Source organism: Bos javanicus, chromosome 3 (assembly GCF_032452875.1).
Source record: "Bos javanicus breed banteng chromosome 3, ARS-OSU_banteng_1.0, whole genome shotgun sequence".
Lineage (NCBI taxonomy): Eukaryota > Metazoa > Chordata > Mammalia > Artiodactyla > Bovidae > Bos > Bos javanicus.
In genome coordinates, this window is record NC_083870.1 from 103,623,408 (window position 1) to 103,645,848 (window position 22,441).

The window sequence follows — 22,441 nt, forward strand, 5'->3', positions numbered from 1 at the left end:
CCTCAGTACGGCTCAAATAAAATTTTCTATTTCTTTCTTAGATCGCCTGATTAGTTTTTTGTTGACACAGAGGATTGCACAGACCACAGGAACCTCAGGCATGAATGTGATCGTGTTATCTCTTGGCTTTAAAATTCTCTACTGTCCACAACCTGAAATTCCTTTTCCTGTCATCCAACACCCTTCAGGACCCAGTCCCCAGCTACCTTACCAACCTCATCTTCTTACCCAGGACAACCTTCACTACCCCAAATGTTTCACTGTTCCCTAAAACACTAAAGCTTCCCTTCCATCAGAAATAGCCTTCCTCTTCTTTAACTAGTAAACACTTACTCATTCTCCAAGACCAGATTCAATCCTCTCAGCCTTCTCCCCTCCTGTGAAGAGTTTAGGCATCCTGCCTGTGTTCCCCCAGCACCTTGTTCAGAAGGGAGTTTCCCTTCCTCTGAGTTCCTAGCAGGAAGGACTGTCCTATTCACTACTGGGGACCAATGTCCAGTACAGGCCAGGTTAGGGCCCTCCCCGGGGCTGCTCCCACAGACCCCTGGGCACAACTGTGAGTGACACCTATCATCCTGCCTCGGAACTCTGGGTATAAGTGCCAGTCGCCCACAGTCAGAAGGAATGACTCAGAAAAAGAGTAGCAATTACTTTTTTTGAAAGGGAAATTTACACTTATAAAGGAAATCTCTATTTGTGAGGGTGTCTCCCTCGCTGCACTAGGAGAAAACAACTAGATAGTAAGAGAATCTTACTGATGGGGAAGGCAGAGACTTAATCTGCATAACAAGCCTTACCCTGTTTACCCTGCTCTTCCTGGCAACCTCCCGTAACTGGCTGGCTTCCTCACCCTCACCTTTATTTCGTCTTTGGCTAAACATGGTATTTAAACTGCTGGTTTAGGCCACGTAGGGCTTCCCAGGTGGCTCAGTGGTAAAGAACGCAGGAGATGTGAATTCGATCCCTGGGTTGGGAAGATACCCTGGAGAAGGAAATGACAACCCACTCCAGTATTCTTGCCTGGGAAATCCCAGACATAGGAGCCTGGTGGGCTACATGGGGTGGCAGAGTTGGGCACAACTGAACACGTTAGACCAGCTAGGTGAGTTCACTCATTTTCCCTGGGTGTCTCTCAGGTTTGTGAGATATACCCATGAATAAGCTTGTTTTTCTCCTGTTCATCTGTCTTTTGTGACATGAGTCTCAGGCAAGAACTCTGAAGGGTAAAGTGGTAGTTATTTCTCACCTCTTCCTGGAGGCTCCTCCCTCTCCCATCACTGGCCTGCTTATGCAGGTGAAGGAGCTCTGCAGGTTGTACCCTGGTCTGCTGTCTCACATTAGGGTTGGTGAAAATTAAACCCAGGGTGGGAGCCTCAGGGCAGTAAGCTGAGGCCCAGGGCAGTGTCCCAGAGCAGGGGAAAGACAGTCAGCTTCTCAGTGTCCAATGAAGAGGAAGAGCAAGCCCTGGTTGTCCCAGGGTCCCAAATCACCATGGGGACTAGAGCAAGATGTTGTACCGCCCAGAAGACACCCTGTGGGGGAGGGAGAACAAGGAGGAGCCTCACAGGGCTCCAGCTGATCCCTGTTCTTGTTCAGACCTTACCCTCAGCAGCCTGGCTTTGGCTCAGTACACCCCATCTTCTCTAGGAACATCAATTCCTAGGCCAAGCCAAATAACCATGATAGAGATGTGAAAGAACATCCTTCTGGGTGGGATAGGACCACTCTAAGGAGTAGTGGGACCTGACAGGGAGTGGGGGTCCAGGGAGCAAGGCTCAATTACCATGTCATTAAGAAGGCCTTACTATCGGGTCTGGGTTGGTTAAAATCCCAGGTGAGCCACCTAGGGGCCCCATGACCTTAAATGGGCAAATTACTTAATCTAACTGAACCTCGATTTCGTTGTCGGCAAAATGGAAACAGTAATTACCTCGCAGAACTATGAAGACTTAAAATTAGGATCAGTAGTAAATGCTGTTACAATCACCATTTCCCAGTACCCAAACCTGTGTAGGGCTGGTTCCAGGGCTCTCTTCTGGGCTCCATCAAAAGCAATCCTGTAATTTGCCTGCATTATGGTTTTTGTGAGACTGAATGGGAAAGAAGTATTGTTACCCAAATCCTAATGGGATGACGTCTCTCTGTGGACTACAGCCTGGGAAAATGCCTGGATTCCAAGGAGTACTGGATGGTAGGTGGCAAGTTACATGTGGGCCTCTGTTTTCATCTGGGATCTCATAGCAGAAGGAACCCAGAACTTTCAGAGCATAAGGAGACCAGGGGTGACTGTCTATCCCAACAGAAGTCAGGACCCAGGAGCTCTGTCTATGGCTGTGTTGATGTCCCTTATATCTTTCCTATCATAGAGAGTTCAGGGGTTAAGGTTCTCCAGTGCTAAGGGGAGAGGGCCTGCACGTAGGCTATGCGTGCTCAGCTTTTCCCTTCTCCACACCTACCCACAACATCCCTTCCCTGCTGCAGACCCTCTCAGGCATCCAGTTAGGACCCCCTTAGGTGGGGCAGGGAGAATTCCCTGCTTCCTGACGCATAATAGCTGCTTCATAAATGTTGGTGGATGGAACTGAATTGCATGCAGGCTGATGGGAAGTCCAGGGGCAGGGAGGCCGTGGGTGGTCACCACACCAGGATCAAGTGCCAGGAGTTGATGGGAGCCCCACCCTTCCAGGTTTGCCTGCTGTTGAAACCTAGCAGCCACCCCACACTAGAGAATACAGAAGCCATATCTTCACTGTCAGTATTCCTAGTAACTAGGAGGAAGAGAGAGGAAGAGTGCGGAGGAAGGAAAGAAGGGGAAGGGAAAGGGAGGAGGAAAAAGGAATGAAGAAAAGGAAGTTAGCAAAAAAAGAAATCAGAGTGAATAAATGGACTAATCAGAACTCAATAGCCTGGACCAAGACCAAAAACATAGCCTATGCAATTGTCAGAAAAGGGGAAATGAAATGGGCCAGCAAGCTCAAAGCAGGTCCTAGGTCTTACTGGCAAGACTCCAAGTCATAGCAGTTGTCACTAAGGCTCTGGGTCTGGAAGGTTAATGTTACCAAGCTCCCCAGACTGAAAGACCACCAGCAGACCTAGCTTGGTAATGAGCAAAAATGAAGAGCTGGCCTAACTGGAATCCCAGCTCAGCCATTAAGTCAGGTCATTTAACCCATCAGAATTTCCTTATCTTCAAAATGGGGATATTGCTACTTTGCAGATTAGTCATGCAAATCAGAAATAACTGGCACTCAGTAGGTATTAGATGGCAACTTCTTAAGTTTTATTTTTGGCCACGCGGCATGTGAGATTTTGGCTCCCCAGCCAGGGTCAAACCCGCAGCCCCTGCAATGGAAGCAGTCTTAAGCCACTGTACAGCCAGGAAGTCCCTGGCAACTTCTATTATTAGGGAGCAAGATATACATACAAGTTGGGTGACTATATGTTTAAAATACTTTGTATGAAGATTTTCAAGGAGCAGGAAAATGTATATGAAATAAAAGTCCTTTGTAAACTGAAAAGGACCCTACAAATATCAGGGAATTGTTTGGAAGTCATGTTTTATGGTTAGAAAAAATAAAGGCACATCCCTTCCTAGGTGGGTGGCAGGATCCCTTTGCAGTAGGTCAGGTCATCAGCTGTGCCAGTCATTCTGCCAGCTGGTGACAGATGAGGGCCTCTCACCCTGGAAGAACAGAACCCCAGAGTGGCCAGAGGCGGGGTTGGGGGAGGGTGGTCTTTTCTATTTGTTGGAGGAAATCTGGGTGAACTCTATAAACTTTAATGCAGAAAACACTGAAAACTTGCCACATGGAGACAGGCCTTCAGAAGGGCAGGAAGCCAGGCCTGACCTCTACCAAGCTGTCCCAACCTTAGGAACTAAACTGCTGCTAAGGGCAAAGACTCTCTCTAGGTTCATCTTGTCCCACCCCTCAGCCCCTATTCCAAGTTCCTGTCATATTTCCTAGGCACAGAATAGTGTCAATCAATTATCAATCTAAAGCTGAAAAGGTTCTCATGCTTGGCACTGACGTCCCAGAGCAAAGGGTCCAGGACTGTCTCAAGAGGCCACGCGCCAGCTCCCACTTCCAGGAAATCACCTGGTCCCAGGCCAGCTCCCTAAGTGGATCCTCCTTCAGAAGCCAACAAGGTGAATGTAGTCAAAGAGCCTCAGCTCAGAAACAAGGGAGACCCAGGTCTGAACCCTGGCTCTATCAACATACCCATGTGACTTCACAGCAAGCGATTTCACCTTTCCTCACTTGTCTCCTCCACATACTCTCTTGCAGGCTGCTGCAAAACTAAATAAAGAATGGGAATGTGACCTGTAGCATCGAGGGCACACAGTAGATGCTCAATTAGTATTACTTCCCTCTCTCTCCCCTTCCTCCTCACAGACCTCAGTCGGCTGCTTCCTTTTGCTTTTCAGAGCAGTCACCTGTTCTTTCTTGAAATTCAGCTCCTTTCCAGACTGGTGGCCGTGTGACCATCTCTCCACCTCTTTGATGCCCCCAAATAAGTACACAGGTCCTTTTCATTAAAGGGTTTTACTGCTAATCCTGGAGAAAGAGATGCACGCTGGGCTGGGGGTGACAAGTCACAAACATGAGGGAATGTGAAGGTCCCTGGATCAAGGTTCCTTGAGGGTTTCCCTTTCATTCCTAAAGTAGGACCTGAGACCTCTTCTCCAGGCCTGGGAAGCCACTTCCTCCTTGTCCAGCTGAGGCACAGTGGGTGGAATTAGTGGACCCCTGCAGTGCGCCCTAAGCTCAAGCAGTCCATACACAATACAGAGACCGTCCATACACAATACAGAGACCGTCCAGACAGCGATGCTTATCTCACAGGCACTTCCTTAAAGGCCAGGAGAAGGTCACCCTAATGATATAAGCAAGTACTAAACCTACCCTATTTCTCTTTCACCCCAAGGAGATGAAACTAAGATGGAGTCCTCTGACTATCTACCACAAGAAACTGGCCTGGAAAAATGTAAAGATTTTTACTCAGAGTCCCTTCTCTGACTTCCTGGAGATCCTGGCTTCAGAGGCAGCAGAAAACCCGTCTCCAAAGTGGGAGAAGGGCTTGAGGTCAAGGGAGCAGCAGCGGATCCTAAAGGTCTTTCTACGCTAGGCTGGGGCCCCTTGCTCTGTCCGCGCTCCCTCGGCCTCTTCAGCTGGACTCTCTCCCGGCCTGCTCTCCCCGGTGTGTTTTCTGGTGGCGGATGAGATTGGAGCTGCGGGAGAAATGCTTCCCGCACGCGGTGCACCGGTAGGGCTTCTCGCCCCTGTGGGTCCGCTGGTGCGCCCCGAAGTTGGAGATGTCGCTGAAGGTCCGCCCGCACTCGGTGCACTCGTAGGGCCGCTCGCCCGTGTGGGTGCGGTGGTGCACGCCGAAGCTGGAGCTGTTGCTGAAGCTCTTCCCGCACTCGCAGCAGATGTAGGGCGCGGGCTCCAGGTGGGTCCGGTAGTGCACCGCCAGCGCCGAGCTCTGGCCGAAGCTCTTGCCACAGAGGTCGCAGCGGAAGGGCCGCCGGCCCAGGTGGTCCTGCTGGTGCGTGGTGAGGTCCGCGTGCCGCCGGAAGCTCTGCTCGCAGTTGGGGCACTTGTAGTGCTTCTCCTCCAGGTGGATGCGCTCGTGCCGGATCCGGTTGGAGCTTCTGGAGAAGCTCTTACCGCACTCGGAACACTGGTAAGGCTTCTCGCCCGTGTGGATGCGCTGGTGCGTCCTCAGGTTGGAGGTGTTGTTGAAGGTTTTGCCACACTGGACACATACAAAGGGCTTCTCATCCACCTCGGGCCTCCGATGAGCAGAGAGGTCCTCCGGCTCTGCAGCAGAGACAGCGACTTCCTCCGTGGACTCTTCTGGACTGGGCCCTTGTGGCGCCTCCGACGGGCTTGCTTGCCCAGGCTCTTTTTCCCCATCAGGTACCTTGGAGTCATCCACTCTCCAGGGCTTATTACCCCGTTCCCCTTCCTCGGGCAGGTGCTGTTCTGGGCTCTGCTCCTTCTCACTGCCCATCTCTGAACCCTGAGAATGAACACAAATGGCCAACACCTTTATTCCATGGGTCAGGCCAGCCCCCAGCGAATCTTCTATCCTGGGTTGATTCTGTCCCGGTACACGATCCCTATAGAAAGAACCATTTCATTCCATTAACTGGAATACTTGGAAGAATGCCTTTACTAACTTCCAAGTGACAAACCTCCACAGATATGTAAAGTTACCCACCACAGCAAAAGGAAGGCCCCCAGCTTTGTCCACCCCCAAAAGATGTTATCTGTGAAATTTGCATAATGCCACTTATCTTACTACCACACTAAACCATGAGTCTAGACTCTAATTCACCTGCAAGTACAGGACCTTCCATTAGGGGGTGAGTTTGATTTTTCTGCCTAAGTTAACTGAAATTCCCATTCTGTTTAATCTTATCTGGAAAAATCTTCCTTACAAGTATCCCTCTATCTGCCTGCTTTCAAACTGAAAATAACAGAACCTCTAATTCCTGAGGCTCTCCTACTCACTCACAAGGCCGAGCTCTGAATCCTCTGAAGTGTTCTGCCACCCTTCCCTTCGCCACATCTCACCACAGTCTAACAAATAAAGGGTAACATCTGGGTCCTCCAAGATCCACTGCAGAGCCTGGACTGTGTCTGTTCTGCCTAGGCAGTGCCCACTTCCACTCACACACCCCACAGAACAGTGCCTACACACACAGTCTCACACCACACACACAGTCATACTCACCATACACACACAGTCACTCTTACAACACACGTGCATATCATGCAATCACACCTACACAGCCACACACGTACCAATCACACACACCATACACAGCCCTCCCATACAAAGAACCATATACATGGCTACACCACCACACACCATACACACACGCAGCTACACACTCACACCACACAGTCTCACAGGCACACACTGCCCCCTCTGCCCCACTGCCCCCCACACAGTCCCCAGCACGGGGCCTATTTGTGCATATGTCAGTAGATACTCGCTAAGCCGCACAGACTCCTTTAGAGTTCCTACAGACACGGACGGCAAGTGAGGGAGAGAAATACTGACAAGAGGAGAGTGGTATTTCCTCGGAACCTTGAGGAAATAATGGCATTTCAAAAGGCAGAGTGGACTGGTGGAAATACCGCAGAGTGACATGAACAAGGGGATGTGGGAGGCAAGCCCGGGCTATGACGGGACACTGACAACAGGGAATGAAAGATTGGTAATTCTGCATCCTTTGTGGAAAACAACAAACAATAATGGAAGGGACACCAACTACATTTAGGGCTGGATCTCAATGGTGACATATACTGTCTTTACAACTCTGCAAATTACTCAACCACTCTGAGCCTCAACTCCTGTATCACTGAAACTGTGAGACCAACTGACACAGCAGGACTGTTAGAGGAAATGCCTATCATATGCTCAGTGTGAAGTGTGGCATGTACTAGTCATTCAGTACATGACAGCTGCGATTAACTGCTGAAGACACTATATGCTAGCCCTGTAAAGAAGGCAAGAATGAAAAAGATTCCTTATATGATCTTGTTAAAAATTCAATTAAAAAAATGGTACAGTATATATAATCTAAAATGTGAAATATGGACAGTACATTAAACCTTTAAGGAGTGGGGTGGGGGGATGGTCAGTAAACTTTTTCTGTAAAGGACCAGGGAGTATATATTTAGTAAATATTTGGGGTCATAGGATCTCTGTTGCAACTACTCAACTCTGCCATTGTATCATAAAAGCAGTCGTAGAAAATCCATAAATGCTTGGGTGTGGCTGTATCCTAACAAAACTTTATTTCAAACAAAAGAAAGCAAACTATAATCTACCAATCTCTGTTAAGAGTGTTTCTTTTTTCAATAATCTAGGTAAGTAATGTTTTAAAAAAAAAAAAAAAAAGGCTGCTTCACTTTCAAAACTGCAAAAAAAAAAACAAACCAGAAACTATTCCTTGATACTTAGTCACTATCTTCTGACCATCCCTTTAAAAAATTACAACCCCTCCAAAACGAAAAGTTAAAAATAAAAATTATAACCCCTTCCCCCACACTCAGTTCCCCCTTGCCCCATAGCATTTCTCACCTTCTAATGATCTGTTCTTTGTGTCTATTATTTAGTATAAGCCTCCCCTTGCAAAACATAAGTCCCATTAGGGCCAGGTTCTTTGCCTTATTCATTAATGTAAACCAAACTCCTAGAGCAGTGGCAGTCATACACAGTAGATCCTTAATAAATATTTACTGAATAAACTGAGTGAAGACCAGGTCTGTCTCCACAACCCATTTCATGCTTACCTGTGTCTATTCTCACCCACGATTCCTTAGCAATCTCTTAATTCCTGCCCACTTCCTCCTTTATGCACTCACAGAATCTTGTACTGGCTTTTACGGTGTTTTGCAATTATCTGTTTACATGTTTGTTCCCAGTATTAGTTTATTAGCAATTTGTGGGCAGGGATTGGTCATTTTAGTAATGTCTCCAGCACAAGGCCTGGTGCTCAAAATTTTTTAAGTATGAGTGAATGGATATGATCTTAATTTACCTCCTACTCCTGCCCATCCCACCTAGGGCTCCAATATCTCTCTCTATGCAATGAGCTACACGGCCTCCACTCATAACCAATCCCACTATACTGAGAATCCACAATATACCAAGCCCTGACTCTTCCCAGAGCTGAATGCTGAGTTGAATAAGAAGATTTAAGACTAGAGTCACCACCCTAAAAGACTTTATGGTACAGTGCAGCGTCATGGGCCACCAACTCCAGAAACTGTCATACAAGCGTAGAAGGTTAAGTTCTAGGCGAAGCAGGAAACTTGTAATTCGCCCAAGGGCACACACCAAATGAGTGGCAGAACTGGGAGCCATGCCCATCGCTCCAAAGCCAGTGCTTTTAAGCGCTACACCAGTAATAAATACAGTCCCATGGGAGTTCTGATGACACAAGCATATCTCCCTGAAGAGTTCAGGGATAAGCAGCTTCATGGAAAAGGTAGTCTTTGAGTCAGGACTTGCAGGATGGATGAGCAAGACTGGAACTGACACAGATGGGGAACCCACCATCTACTAAGAAGACAGTGCCAGGTAAAGAAGCATTTCCATATCACATTTCAGAGATTTGGGGAGAAAGGGACTCATGGGGTTTGTCTTCCCAGGAGGTTCAGAGGTACAGGGAGGACCACAGGTGGAAGGGACTGAGACGGTGTGCAAAAGGAGCCAGATCTAACAAGTTAGAGCCAAGAAGATGGGGCTTGTGATTAGAGATGCTGAAGGCCAAGGGCCTGGGTTAGATGGAAGGGACAAAGCTGGAAAGTGGTCTGAGGAGCCTTTAGGGTCATGTCAAGACTTGCAGGGAGGAAGGAAAGAGGGGAGCTTGGAAATATCAGGGGAAATGTGTGAAAGAACTGCGAACTGAACGGGGAGGTGGGGGTGGTGGATAAGGAGTCAGAGAGAGAAGAGGACCAAAACAGTCAGAGGGTCCGAGGAGACTGGTTAGGGTTGGGAACCCGACTCAAGAAGCTGGGTTGTGTGCAGCCGGGCGGAGTCTGAGGTTGGAGCGGTCTACAGGAGCCAAGTTCAGAGCTGCCGGGCGGGCGTGGGGCCGGAGGGGTGAGAGAGAAGGAGAAGCTCACCCCAAAGATATGGTCAGTGGCAACGGAACTGGGCACTCAAAGGCGAACAGAAGGGCGGGAAGGCAGGGGCTTGGAGCCAGACGCTGGCCATGCAGGCCGGGGGAAGGGGCTCCAGGAGTTGGGACGAGGGACCACAGGGCCCCGTTTGTTCCCCAGTGGGTCCGAGGAACAAAGCCACAGCCCCAGCTGCCCGGTGAGAGGAAAGGGACTAAGCTGAGAGTTCCCCGCGAAGCCACTAGCACCTCCCCACAGCAACCTCGGGCCCGACCCCAACCCACCTAGCTCCAGCGTCTCGCGGTCAGGAACAGTACCGCCTCTCTGAGCCGGGGGGCGGAGCCGGAACCGGAACCCGGAAAGGATCCGCCCTACCTCTTCAGGATTGGTTCCTGAGGATTCCCTTTCCTTTCTACTGGCTGCCACAACGCTAGAATCCTGGGAGTGGCCTGCTGGGAGTTGTAGTCCTGTGGAAGATAATAGGCTCGGAGAAGAAATTTGAGAAGTTTAGAATTTAGTGGTGGAGACTGGATTCCTTCTAAAGTCGAGGGCTTCCTGCTGCGCTCCGGCGTTAAAAGCCCAAAGTGTGGGCCACCAGTGTGGGAAGTAGTAGGCTATGTAGCGCTAACCTACATGATCTCCTGCTGCTGCTGCAGCTGCTAAGTCGCTTCAGTCGTGTCCAACTCTGTGCGACCCCATAGACGGCAGCCCACCAGGCTCCCCGGTCCCTGGGATTCTCCAGGCAAGAACACTGGAGTGGGTTGCCATTTCCTTCTCCAATGCATGAAAGTGAAAAGTGAAAGGGAAGTTGCTCAGTCGTGTCCGACTCTTAGCGACCCCATGGACTGCAGCCCACCAGGCTCCTCCGTCCATGGGATTTTCCAGGCAAGAGTACTGGAGTGGGGTGCCATTGCCTTCTCCAACATGATCTCCTAGGGGCCACGAATTCAGAATTTCTTCTTCACTCTAAATTTGACACCCTTGGTGGTCCTGTAGACATCCCCCGAATCCAGAATCCCGCGCCCCACTGGAGGTTTTTAAAGTCAAAGGATTTGGGAACTGGAAAGGCGTCTATTTATTATGAAGTATAGGTGATTTACAATAATGTGTTAGTTTCCGGTGTATAGCATAGTGATAAGGGGTAGTTGTTGTTTACAGATTATATTCCATGATAGGTTATTTCAAGATATTGTGTGTAATTGCCTGTGCGTTACAGTAAATACATGTTGCTTATCTATTTTATGGATACTAGTTTATATCTGTTAATTCCGTACTCCTAATTTATGCCTCCCCCTGAAAGGGAGTTGAAAGATCAACTAATCCCATACCTACTAATCCAGTACCTTTGTCGGAGAAGCTAAACATTCCCTGGCCAAGGAACCACCTCCAGTTTCCCAAAGTCCCTGCACAGGGATTTTTCTGAGTGCTACTTAGTTAAACTTGACTTTTGTTCATCAATTCAAACACAACAAGACCACTATCCAGGATTAAGACTTTTTTCTTTCAGGTTTAATTTTTTAAAAATCTAATCACTGCAGATGGTGATTGCAGCCATGAAATTAAAAGACGCTTACTCCTTGGAAGGAAAGTTATGACCAACCTAGATAGCATATTCAAAAGCAGAGACATTACTTTGCCAACAAAGGTTCGTCTAGTCAAGGCCATGGTTTTTCCAGTGGTCATGTATGGATGTGAGAGTTGGACTGTGAAGAAAGCTGAGCGCCAAAGAATTGATGCTTTTGAGCTGTGGTGTTGGAAAAGACTCTTGAGAGTCCCTTGGACTGCAAGGAGATCCAACCAGTCCATTCTAAAGGAGATCAGCCCTGGGTGTTCTTTGGAAGAAATGATGCTAAAGCTGAAACTCCAGTACTTTGGCCACCTCATGCAAAGAGTTGACTCATTGGAAAAGACTCTGATGCTGGGAGGGATTGGGGGGCAGGAGGAGAAGGGGACAACAGAGGATGAGATGGCTGGATGGCATCACTGACTCAATGGACATGAGTCTGAGTGAACTCCGGGAGTTGGTGATGGACAGGGAGGCCTGGCGTGCTGCAGTTTATGGGGTCGCAAAGAGTCAGACACGACTGAGCGACTGAACTGAACTGAACTGAATCAAATATGTAGACTAAAATTCTACAATCCTCTCACGTCTTCAAGGTATTTCAGTGCAAAGAGAAAAAAGAGTATTGTCTTCAGAGACAGATACACTAGGTTTATAAACCCAGTTCTACCACCTTGCATTATTTCCTTCCCTTATAAAATCCCTGGCTGAATTACTGTAAGAATTAAATAAGTTAACATATGTAATACTTCTACCACCACAAATGTCAGTTCTCTTTCCTGTTGGTAAGTTTTCTTGGGTGCAACCAGTGTGAACAATGTGAATCAGTTTTAAGACTGGGATAGTCACAAATTATGGTTGAAACTAAATATGGATGAGTGAAATATAAATTGCCCACATACACTACGACTTTATAAATGGATATAAATGAAATACTGAGAAGGCAGACTCAGAAATAAAACTGTGGCTTTATTTTTAACTGTGGTTAAACTCTCATGGGTGGAATCAAGGCTCTTCAAAAGCAGTCTTGTAATGTGCCTTTTGCTTATCAGCCCAAAGCCTTTCCCCACAACTTCTCATTCCCAATGAAAATAAGAGCATGCCAAATACCAAGCTTTTATTTAAGGACTGTACAAAAGCAAACAAAAAATTCCTCTCTGAATCTCAGAGGGGATTCAAAAGGATCAGTGTAACACAGGGCCTCACTCACAGCTGCTTTTTCAAGGCCACACACAGCTGGGCTACTCTGTATGAAGCCTTGCTTCCTATCTTCCTGATGGTGATCCTTAGGTTTTTCAAAATTAAGGTTACGGCTACCACGTTTAAAGTCCCCATACCTGGCTATCACCAAGTTAGCTTTGAAAACATTCTCTGGTGGCTCAAATGGTAAAGAATCTGCCTGCAATGTGGGTGACCTAGGTTCCATCTCTGGATTGGGAAGATTTCCTGGAGGACGTCATGGCAACCCACTCCAGTATTCTTGCCTGGAGAATCCCCATGGACGGAAGAGTCTGCAGTCTATAGGGTCGCAAAGAGTCGGACACAACTGAGTTACTTAACACACCCATATATTAGTTCTGCTTGTCACCAAAGTATGTTGTAGATAGCATCAAGGAAATAGAAAACAATGACTTTCTTTTTTTAAATCCCTCTGGCCCTCTGCTCTATATTCCAGAAGAAAGAAGAAACAGTACGTGATCCAAAAAAAGTTTGGTTAGAGGCCTGAACTGAGAAAAGGAGAAAAGCAATTCTTGATGTGATAAGTCAGGACTGGGCATCCTAACTTCATAACTACAAGCCTGAGTGCAGGATGAGGCAGGATGAAGGCTTTTAAGAAGCCCCTTGAGTACAGAGTCCCTATATCTCAGTGACACACATTCTACACTGTCACCTAAACCTAATCTGATTGTTCATTTGGTTTTCAAGAATTCTTCCAGGGCAATAGAAACTTCAAGTTCCCAGAAATTCTAAAACTGAGCCCTGGGAGAAAGGTGGTGCAAGAGAAACCATAAAGGGGTTTGGGTTGGGTGAAAGGAGAGGAGATGGTCCAGAATCACTGGACCAGAAGACTGAAGTCCAGGGCACTGGGCTAGAGAGTCTGAGAATCAGGTGACGCGGCCCATCCCTAAAAAGAAGGAACCTTGAGCCCCTGAAGGGCTGGGCCAAGGTCAGAAGACCAGGACAGGATCATATCTCTGAGTGGGATGAGCTCTGATGCCTGAGCAGGGAGCAAGAAAGGGTCCACTTGCAGGGCCACATCTCCATTAGCCTGGCCTTTTTCTTCTGTGTTGGGGACAGTTGATTCCTCTGGTTTCTGGAGTTCAGAACAGATAATTAGAGGTGCCGTGTTTTTCCCTCCATCATGAAGGCAAGGTTCAAAGAAAGGGCGGAGGGGGCCGGAGAAACTGTGGGTGAAAGTAAAGATGTGGGACTGGTTGGTCACGTTGTAGAAGGAGATGACTCCTGCTTCATAGTCCAGGAAAATCCCCACGCACCTCATGGGCTCTTTCAGGCGGAAGGAGGTCTGCGGGGATGTGAGGGCCTCGTACTCATTCCCGTGATTCTGTCGCAGGAGCCAGTGTCCGTTGGCGGGCGAGGCGGTGACCTTCCCCTTCCTGCTCACTGACTCACTACACACCCCCAGGGCCCATTTGGTCTTGTCTGCCACAGACACCTCCCAGTAGTGACAGCCAGCTATGAAGTACTCGGAGCCCAGGACGCTGACAACGAAGTCAAATCGCTCGGGATTGTCGGGCACGGGCTGCCTTGTGTCTCCAAGCTTCACACACTTGCGGTCCTCAGACAGGATGAGTTTGGGATGCGCTGTATCTGGGTCCAGGGTCACAGTCACTGCAGAGAGTCACAGAGAGATGAGGTTTAGGAAGCTAAGTCTCCAGCGACCTCTGAGTAGCTGTGGAGGGAATAATCATCTCTAGGTCTGCAACCATGGTGCCCTCATCCCCACATGTCCTGGAACTAAAAAACAATACGTTGTCCAGTCTTCTAGATCTACTAGTGGATTAAGTAAAAGAGGGCAAAGTTTTTCATCTGTCTGTGAAGCTGTCTTAATCCTTAAGAAATATTGCCTTTGTCTTTGCTGGTCCAAAGGACTCTCACATATGAAAATAAACAAGTTTTGATGTTAGACCCAGTAGCGTGATAGCATATTGGAGCCCCAGCTATGTCTTACACTAGTTATGTGATACTGGGCTTGTTATTCATCTCTAAACCTTCATCTGTAAAGTGGGAATAATAGCAGCACCAATGTTGGAGAGTTGTTGTGCAGATTTGATGAGCTAATGCACTAGATAATGAGTGTGTGATGCTCATTTTCTTAACTAAAATTATTGCTTATAATCATCATCTTAAAATGTTAATGTAGAGAGATAACTTCCTTAAAATTATGGATTATGAGGGTGACAATGAATCTCCTTCCTTCCCCAAGTCAAAAAACAGGCTCATTTTGGAGAGTTAAATCCACAAAATGCACACTCAGTTAAGCAGTGGGAATGAATCAGACTGGGAGAGTGAAAAGGGTTTGTGAGTTCCCAGAATGTCAATAGAGGTGACCCGGTGTTTTCTCAATGGGCCGACTCATGGATTCTATTGATCCTGCCTAAACAAAAACCTTCTGAATGGAAGGGGGATGAGCATCTTGGAAAACACAGGAAGGGCAGAAGAGCAGTGAAAATAACAGGTCTCATTCAAACAGCAACAAAAAATGTGATCTATGAAAAAAATTGAAGAGATGTGCAAATCTTTTCAAATAAAACTATGAAACCTTTTTGTAGTCTACATTGCTGGGGCTGCTGCCCAACTCACTCTCTTCTCTGAGAAGCACCACTCACCAAGGAAACGGATCTTCAGAGAAAGAAGGATGTGGCAGATGCGCAGAAAGAGACAGGAGCACTGACTAGCTGTCCAGTAGTGGGAAAGGAAGGAGTGCTCAACCTGAAAGCACAGGAGAGACTACAGGAAAAGACAAATAGACTTGACCACAGAAAAATAAAACACTCATGCTTCAAAAGAGGACATTAACATGCGAAAGAAAAACTCAGAAACATACTGTGTGAAAAATACGACCAAGGGTTAATATGGCAAGAAGTCCCCACGAATTGAAAAGTAGCCAGAATAGGACAGGAGCAGACAAGTCACAGAGATAAAATACAAATAACCAATGAACCTAAGAAAAATCTCAAAAATCATAAAATACCCTTAAGAAGAGTAAACCAAATATTTATCAGTGTTTTTAAAAGAAAGGAGACTTTCTAAATCTAAATTTGATCCTCCCAAAATAAAAGATTGTCAAAATTTGAATTACAGATAAACAGATTAGATTTAAAATTTGTTAAAATTACAGTCTGCCTCCTAAAGGAACAGAGTCATGGGCTCTCAACTGTGGATCCATCTGACTGGTGTACCTTACCAAAGTGCAGCCGGGCCCTTCTCCAGCCTGAAAGACAGAAAAAAAGGCATTGTTAGAGTGACGGAGAAATAAATGGAGACTTTCTGATACAGGGTGGGGGTGGGGAATGGTGGAAGGATGAGTGGGGGCTGGATGGGGAAAGTGCATCTCACCTGAGTTTGCTGCAGCTCTTTTTAACTCTACAAAAGAAGAAACACAGAGAATGAGTTTTCATTGGAAGCAGAATCAGCAGGAAAGAAGATGTTATGGCAGTTATAAGAGCAGGGTTACTTACTCAGTTCTCTCCGGAGTTTCTCTAGAGAATAAAAACAATTTGACAAATCAGAATGAGGGCTTCTACATGCCTGTGATGCTCCAGTCCCATCCCAACCACACTCCTAGAGCAGATCCTTCCCCCATGACAGTGTTTCAACCGCAATGACTCCCAGCCCGGGTCCCCAGCGATAATGCAGAGGGTCAGCAAGTTCCTATGGGAGCCAAAATGACCTGCAGACTGAACGTACAACGCATCTCACGTAAATGTATGCAATGTTGTGGGAGAAAAATAAAATATAGATTCATTTAAAACTGGTATTGAATTTCCATTAGATTTGCTAATGCATATTTTCTCAGTGTGAAATCATATAGATACGTCACGTGTTTGAGGATTTGGGGTAGTTGTTGTTATAACGAGGTTCTCATACATGAAAGGGTAGAGAAGCACTGCTCCGTATATTCAGTTGAATGAGGATCCATCTACCTCGGATTCCTCCTAACCGAATGTCAGGCCTGAGTGATAGCAGTGTCTTCCTGATGACTTCACCTGGAGGAGGTACCTCTCTTCTTGCTAAAACATGTCCTTTTTAGAGACCAGATAACAATTGTGCAGGAAACAGGAGCAGGGAATATTTGAGAAAAAAAAAAAAAAGAGGCCTTTATGAAGCCAAAAAGTTCCCAACCCATATGCTTTAAGTACCCTTGCCCCCTCTCTTCTGCCCCAGGAGGTGAATCTGGGACTCTCATCCTAAAACAAAGATGTCTGCAGAAGGTTTGGAGCACAGATGAGAAGCAGAACTTACTGAGGGCTTTATGGAGTCGTCCTAGAAAACAGAGAAAGAAGCACAAGTGAGCAGGAGGGCTCATCATGCCACCCCCGCACCCCCCCCCCCGCCACCGGTGGAAAAAATGATGATGATCCCATCAGCCCCCAGTCCAGTCACATCTCCCTAAGGGCAGATGTGGAAATTCACTAGTGCTCGTTCCACTTTCCAGATGACCTGGACTACCCTGACTGTGGTTCCTCTTCCCTTCCCTTTGTCTGTCTGGTTTCCTTTCCGCTGTCTGTATGAATTTTTCCATATGTTTTTAACTAGTGTCCATAAGTGTATGCCTTGCTGCTCTTTTATAACTGTTGGGCTTCCCTGGTGGCTCAGATGGTAAAGAATCTGCCTGGAATGCAGGAGACCTGGGTTTGATCCATGGATCAGGAAGATCCCCCGGAGAAGGGAATGGCTACCCACTCCAGTATTCTTCCCTGGAGAATTCCTTGGACAGATGAGCCTGGTGGGCCAGAGTCCCTGGAGTTACAGAGAGTCAGACATGACTGAACACGCCGTAATATCTATGGTGTAAAACCAGCTGAAGACCCACTGTCCACTTACTGACATGTTCTTTTATTCTCTACAGTAGCCCTCCCTGAAGAACTGTGACCCCAGGAGGTCTGGGACATGTGCATATGCTTCTGTGCTGTGGGGGAGTGCCTTCAGCTTCTCTGGAAGGGTCACCCGTCCACGTTTCCACTCAGCACTGGCCCCACCACAGAGCTGAAGTTATTCATCTGAGTTTACTGTCAGCCTTGTGCTAAGGGCTGGGCATGCATTAGGTGCTGGGCATTGGGGCAGTGAAGCTGAATATGATACAGCCTCCCAACAAGACAGTATTTTATCATTCTCACTACCAACAGCCTCCATTCATTGTGTCCTGTTCTTATGACGTAGGTCTTGAATCCTCTCAACAATGTGAGGTGCATATAATGATTATTCCCATTTTACAGAGTGGTGGCCTGGGGCTCAGAGGGACATGGAAATTTGTCCAGATTATCCAGCTAGTAAGTGGCCAAGGAGGCAGGATTCACACGCAAGTCTGTCTGACTCCTAGCTGGAGGCTTTCATACTACCCCACACTGTCCCTTCCCTTCTAGGACAGGATGGTCATTGCACGGTCCTTGCATCCTTGAGGCTGCATCCCACACTTTAACCAGCCCGGAGGAGATGAGATGGGGGAAGGGAGGAGATGCCGAAATCATTGCATGTGGAGCCATTTCTGAGCTAGAAGACAATGATTTGTCTTCCCAGATAGACTTTCAAAGGGCAGAGTCCCACCTGCTTTTTGAATCCAGGGTTCTATCTTTTACCCTCAGTGGCCCAGAGCAAGCATTTAATTAATGAAGACAAAATGGTAATAAGAGAAAGGTTTCAGGAATTGTAACAGGAGGGTGTTTTTTTTTTTTAAGTTGTCTTTGATAATACTGAAAACAATCAGGTGAGAGGATTTATCACAATTTTACAGATGAGGAAATCAAACCTCAGAGTAGTAAAGTGACTTAACCCAGGCCTGTATGTGGCAGATTTGAACCAGCTGCTGCTGACTCCAGCGCCTATGATCCTCCCACTGTATCGCACCACCTCTGTCGATGCAAAATTTGTATGGATCCTTGAGATTCTCGTACACCCTGTAATACCTTGTTTAAAAAAAAAAAAATTGGGACCTGTACCACACAGCCTGCAAGGTCTTAGTTCCCCAACCAAGGATCACATCTGTGCCTCCTGCATTGGAAGTGCAGATTCTTAACCACTGGACCGCGAGGGAAGTCCCCCATATACCATTTTAATATATTTTTACATAGTATATAGATCTTCTTTTTAGGTGATTGGTGGAAAAGCCAATGAATGGACCAATGAACTCTGACCACAGGCGTCCCCTCACCCATAGCTACCAACCCTTGATACTGGAAAGCAAAGTCCAATAATACGAACAGAGGAGATATGTGTGGGGAGTGTGTGCGTGTGTATGCACATACACACATGTATATTGTATGTTTAACAAGCGACTGTCAGCATTTATGTAGAAGGAGAAAATATATGCTATCTGTTCCCTGCCCTTTATGCTATACATATAATTACCTTTTTCTTTTGCATGGTCTGAGAGAAGATTTTCTAGAGGAAGGAAAGTAAAAGGAAATGAGATTCTATGCCATTTTCTTGAGGATCCCTGCTTCTTACTGAGTTTAGGGCTCTTGAACATATCCTCCTCTACCTCCACCTCCTCCTCCCTGATCCAGGCCCTCATCACCTCCCATCAGGATGCCAGAAAGAGTGGCCCAAATTGCCCTCACGTTCTGTCTCCTCCCTCTGGTCTCCTTTCAACACAGCAGCCAGAGAGAGCTTTCTGGAAGCATAGTTCTGGTCGGGATATCCCACTCACAGCTTCACCACTGCTCCAAGGAGAAAGATGAAGACCTTCATGGGATCCCCAGGGCCTCACACGCTGGTCCCTGGCTCACTCTGCAGCAGCATCTGCTGCCACCTTCCCCTCACTCAGGCACCATGTCTCTTTCTCAAGCTCTTCTGCTGTGGGTGGCTTTCTGTGCTCCCTTCCCCCATGTCAGTCCATCCTCCAGGCCAAACATCACTTCCTTTGGAAAGTCCTCTTCTATCCCTGAAGTCTGGTTAGTTTCACCCAGTCACCGTCTCTCCAGCCTTCAGAACTTCCATCTGTGGCATCTGTCTCACTATTAAAGCCAGGTGTACCTCCCCGACGGGATCAAAGCTTCCAAGAAGGCAAAGACTGTGCCCACTTTCACTCACCATCGTGTCACAAGCATCTGGTATAGTCTGAACCACTTAGTAGAGAATTATCAATTATTTGTTGAATGAATAAACATGTCCCCTGTCTTAGACCTACATGACTCTTCCAGAATCAGATCAAGCCATGGGTTCACAGACAAAATCACCAAACACATTGGAAGGCAAGAGATTACAAAAAAGAGTCATCAGAAAGTGGAAATGACAGGTGCTGATCCCCCACCCCACTACTGTCACCAGCAAGGACAGCAGATGCCGGGATCTGCAGGTCCAGAATTTAGATTAGTGGGTCCCGGGGACACAAAATGAACAAACGGAGAAACATCTCCACCCAGCCCAGGACACTTACCTACCTCCATCGCATGTTCATAGAGAAGCCTCTCTGGAAGGGAGAGAGAGAGATGTGAGCTTAAGGAAGGGTCTTTTCCTTTTTTTTAAAGAAGGCCCTTTTCTAACACCCGCTCCAGTGTTCTTGCCTGGAGAATCCCAGGGACGGAGGAGCCTGGTGGGCTGCCATCTATGGGGTCGCACAGAGTCGGACACGACTGATGTGACTTAGCAGCAGCAGCAGCAGCTTTTCTAACAAGCAGAGCTGTCCACAGGCGGCCTGAGCAGGATTTTGCTCCCTGTCACTATGAGTGTCTGACCATTAGAAAGGATTAGAGGGTCTTCAAACCATCAGATGCAGAAAGGAGTGTTGGATTATGTGATTTTTCAAAGTTCTTTGCAACCCTGAGAGCCATGAAATGCAACCCTATTAAGGGTTTCATCCAATGGATACAACTGGAGTTCTTAATTAATTAGAAGATTGGCATGATGTGTTATGTGCTAGTTTCTCTAAAGATGAGAATTCACAGCCCTGCCCAGGAGCTTCCTATTGATCCGCTCTGCAATGTGGACTCTGAGAGCATGGCTTTACCAGTTTTCTCCCAGACAACCTACCAATAACTGTTGAATCTGTGTCGGCATCCTCCCAGCCTTTCCCTAGAGAGTCTGCAGTACTATTTCCTGCCAGTCTGGGCTCCCTTACCACTCAGTTACCTTTTGACCTTCTTTGCTTCCAGATGATGTAAATGCCCACCATGATGAAAATCCCCAGAACAGGTAGGATCACAGTAAGAGCCACGGCTGATGGCGAGAAGCTCCCTGGAGATTCGGCTGAAACAGAAACCACCTGTGACCACCCACTCAGAGCTTCTCCCATGCCAAGGGCCCCACTTTGAATGGCAGGTGTCTCAGGCACATCCCACAGCCTTTGTCACCTCAAGAGACACCTTAAGCCAAGATGGTGAGGGGCTCTGCTTCTCTCAGCAACTCAAAGCCCAGATGATCAAGGGATGACTTTAAAGTGAGATGTTTATCTCTCAGGATTGGTTTCAATGACCCTGCCTGAAGACAATGAGTCAAACTCAGCAGTTTGGACTTCCCTGGTGGTCCAGTGGTTAAGAATCCTCCTGCCAATGCAGAGGACACAGGTTCGATCCCTGTTCCAGGAAGATTCCACAGGCCATAGGACAACTAAGCCCGTGCATCACAACTACTGAGCCAATACTTAGGAACTACTGAAGCCTGGGCACTCTACAGCCTGTGCTTTGCAACAACAGAAGCTGCCACAATGAAAAGCCCGAGCACCAAAACTAGAGAGCAGCCTCTGCTCACCACAACTACAGAAAGCTGATGGGCAGCAAGGAAGACACAGCACAGCCAATAATAAAGTAAATTTTTAAAAAAACTCAGCATCTAGGGACTTCCCTCGTGGTCCAGTGGATAAGACTCTTTGTTTCCAATGCAGGGGGCATGGGTTCAATTCCTTATTTGGGAGCTAAGATCCCACATGTTGTGCAGCATGGTCAAATAAATTTAATTTAAAAAGAATAAAAGGTGTTAGACAAGACAAAAAAAAAAAAAAAAACTCAGCACCTAAACCACAATCTCACCCTACCCTATATGGAAAAACTACCCAGAGACTTTGCAGAACTGGAGGTGTGCCCTCAGGAATCCCCTATCATCTTGTGAGCACCCATCTGCTTCCCCTTCAAATCCTCACTCCAGGATAGAACAGCAGTCAGTAAACCCTTTTCCCTGAGCCCTATTGGCCAGGGCAAACCAATTTCAATAGAGCTACGGCAGCAAGCCAAATGTCTAAGCAGGAGAGAAAGGAGAAAGGAGAGACAAAGTGGAGAAGGAAATAACAGCAGAAGAGGCTCTTTGACAAGCGGCAAAGAGCATAAGCTGGATGCGAGTCTTTCGCTCAGCACTGCGTGACCCCAGGCCAGAGACTGAGGCTCACCAAGCCTGGCCTGCCAACTCTATTGCATTGGGTTCTTGGGAGATTTAATGAGATCAGGTACTTAGCTCTTAGTGAGAGACAGTGACAGTAATAAGAGAAGCGGGGGAGAGAGAGAAAAGACAGAAGAGATTGGCAGAGGTCCATGACTCCTCCCCATCTGGGACCCAAGACCACAGTCTTTCTTGGCTCTAAAACCACTCTGCTCTGCCACAGGGCTCCATGTTTCAAGAGTCTTTAAAAGAGTCATACCCTTTTGACCCATTAATTCTACTTCCAGAAACACATTCTAAGAAAACAATCAGAATCACTTCCCAAAATATGTGCTAAGATGTGCATTGCACCATTTATTATAATATAAGGAAAAAATAGAAACCTTCAGATGTCTAGAAATGGAGATCTGAATAATTGTATTATGCTATAACCACACAATGAAATACTATGCAGCCCTTAAAAACCATGCTGCAGAGAATGACTTAAGGACATGGGTGAACAATGTTCATGGCATTGTAAATGGAGGGAAAAATAAACCCGAGCAGAAGAATACATACACGTAAACACATAAACACACAGAGATACAGACATACAAGAAAGTCTTCAAAGAAATCCCTCCACTATATACGTATGTATAGACATATATAGTGTGTATATATATTATATATAGTGTGTAGACATATGTAT

The 22,441-nt window shown here is 47.0% G+C and overlaps 2 protein-coding genes across 3 annotated transcripts in view; both read right to left on the reverse strand.

Moving 5' to 3' along the window:
• Positions 1-3,258: 3,258 nt before the first annotated feature.
• Positions 3,259-10,034, reverse strand: ZNF691 (zinc finger protein 691). 2 transcript variants are annotated; one of them, XM_061412284.1, is made up of 2 exons: positions 9,929-10,034; positions 3,259-6,024 (listed from the first exon to the last, which is right to left on the reverse strand). In XM_061412284.1, exon 2 carries the CDS (start codon positions 6,013-6,015, stop codon positions 5,167-5,169), a length of 849 nt encoding a protein of 282 aa, XP_061268268.1. In that variant the 5' UTR covers positions 6,016-6,024; positions 9,929-10,034; the 3' UTR covers positions 3,259-5,166. The 2 variants fall into 2 exon arrangements, with proteins under 2 accessions (XP_061268268.1, XP_061268269.1); XM_061412285.1 differs by having other exon boundaries at positions 3,259-6,124; positions 9,929-10,012.
• A 2,120-nt stretch (positions 10,035-12,154) lies between these two features.
• The window catches only part of ERMAP (erythroblast membrane associated protein (Scianna blood group)), a 34,993-nt gene continuing 24,706 nt past the window's right edge, over positions 12,155-22,441 (reverse strand). Inside the window, exons 3-10 of the mRNA XM_061412275.1 lie at positions 20,515-20,631; positions 19,823-19,855; positions 18,793-18,825; positions 16,690-16,710; positions 15,906-15,926; positions 15,784-15,810; positions 15,632-15,658; positions 12,155-14,055 (exon numbers count right to left, since the gene is read on the reverse strand). Coding sequence (XP_061268259.1) covers positions 13,331-14,055; positions 15,632-15,658; positions 15,784-15,810; positions 15,906-15,926; positions 16,690-16,710; positions 18,793-18,825; positions 19,823-19,855; positions 20,515-20,631 — 1,004 coding nt within the window. The 3' untranslated portion in view covers positions 12,155-13,330. The remainder of the gene's footprint in view (positions 14,056-15,631; positions 15,659-15,783; positions 15,811-15,905; positions 15,927-16,689; positions 16,711-18,792; positions 18,826-19,822; positions 19,856-20,514; positions 20,632-22,441) is intronic.

What these genes read in the sequence shown, in the direction of transcription:
- ZNF691 (XM_061412284.1), bottom strand. Translation starts at nt 6,015, where the DNA reads ATGGGCAGTGAGAAGGAGCAGAGCCCAGAACAGCACCTGCCCGAGGAA.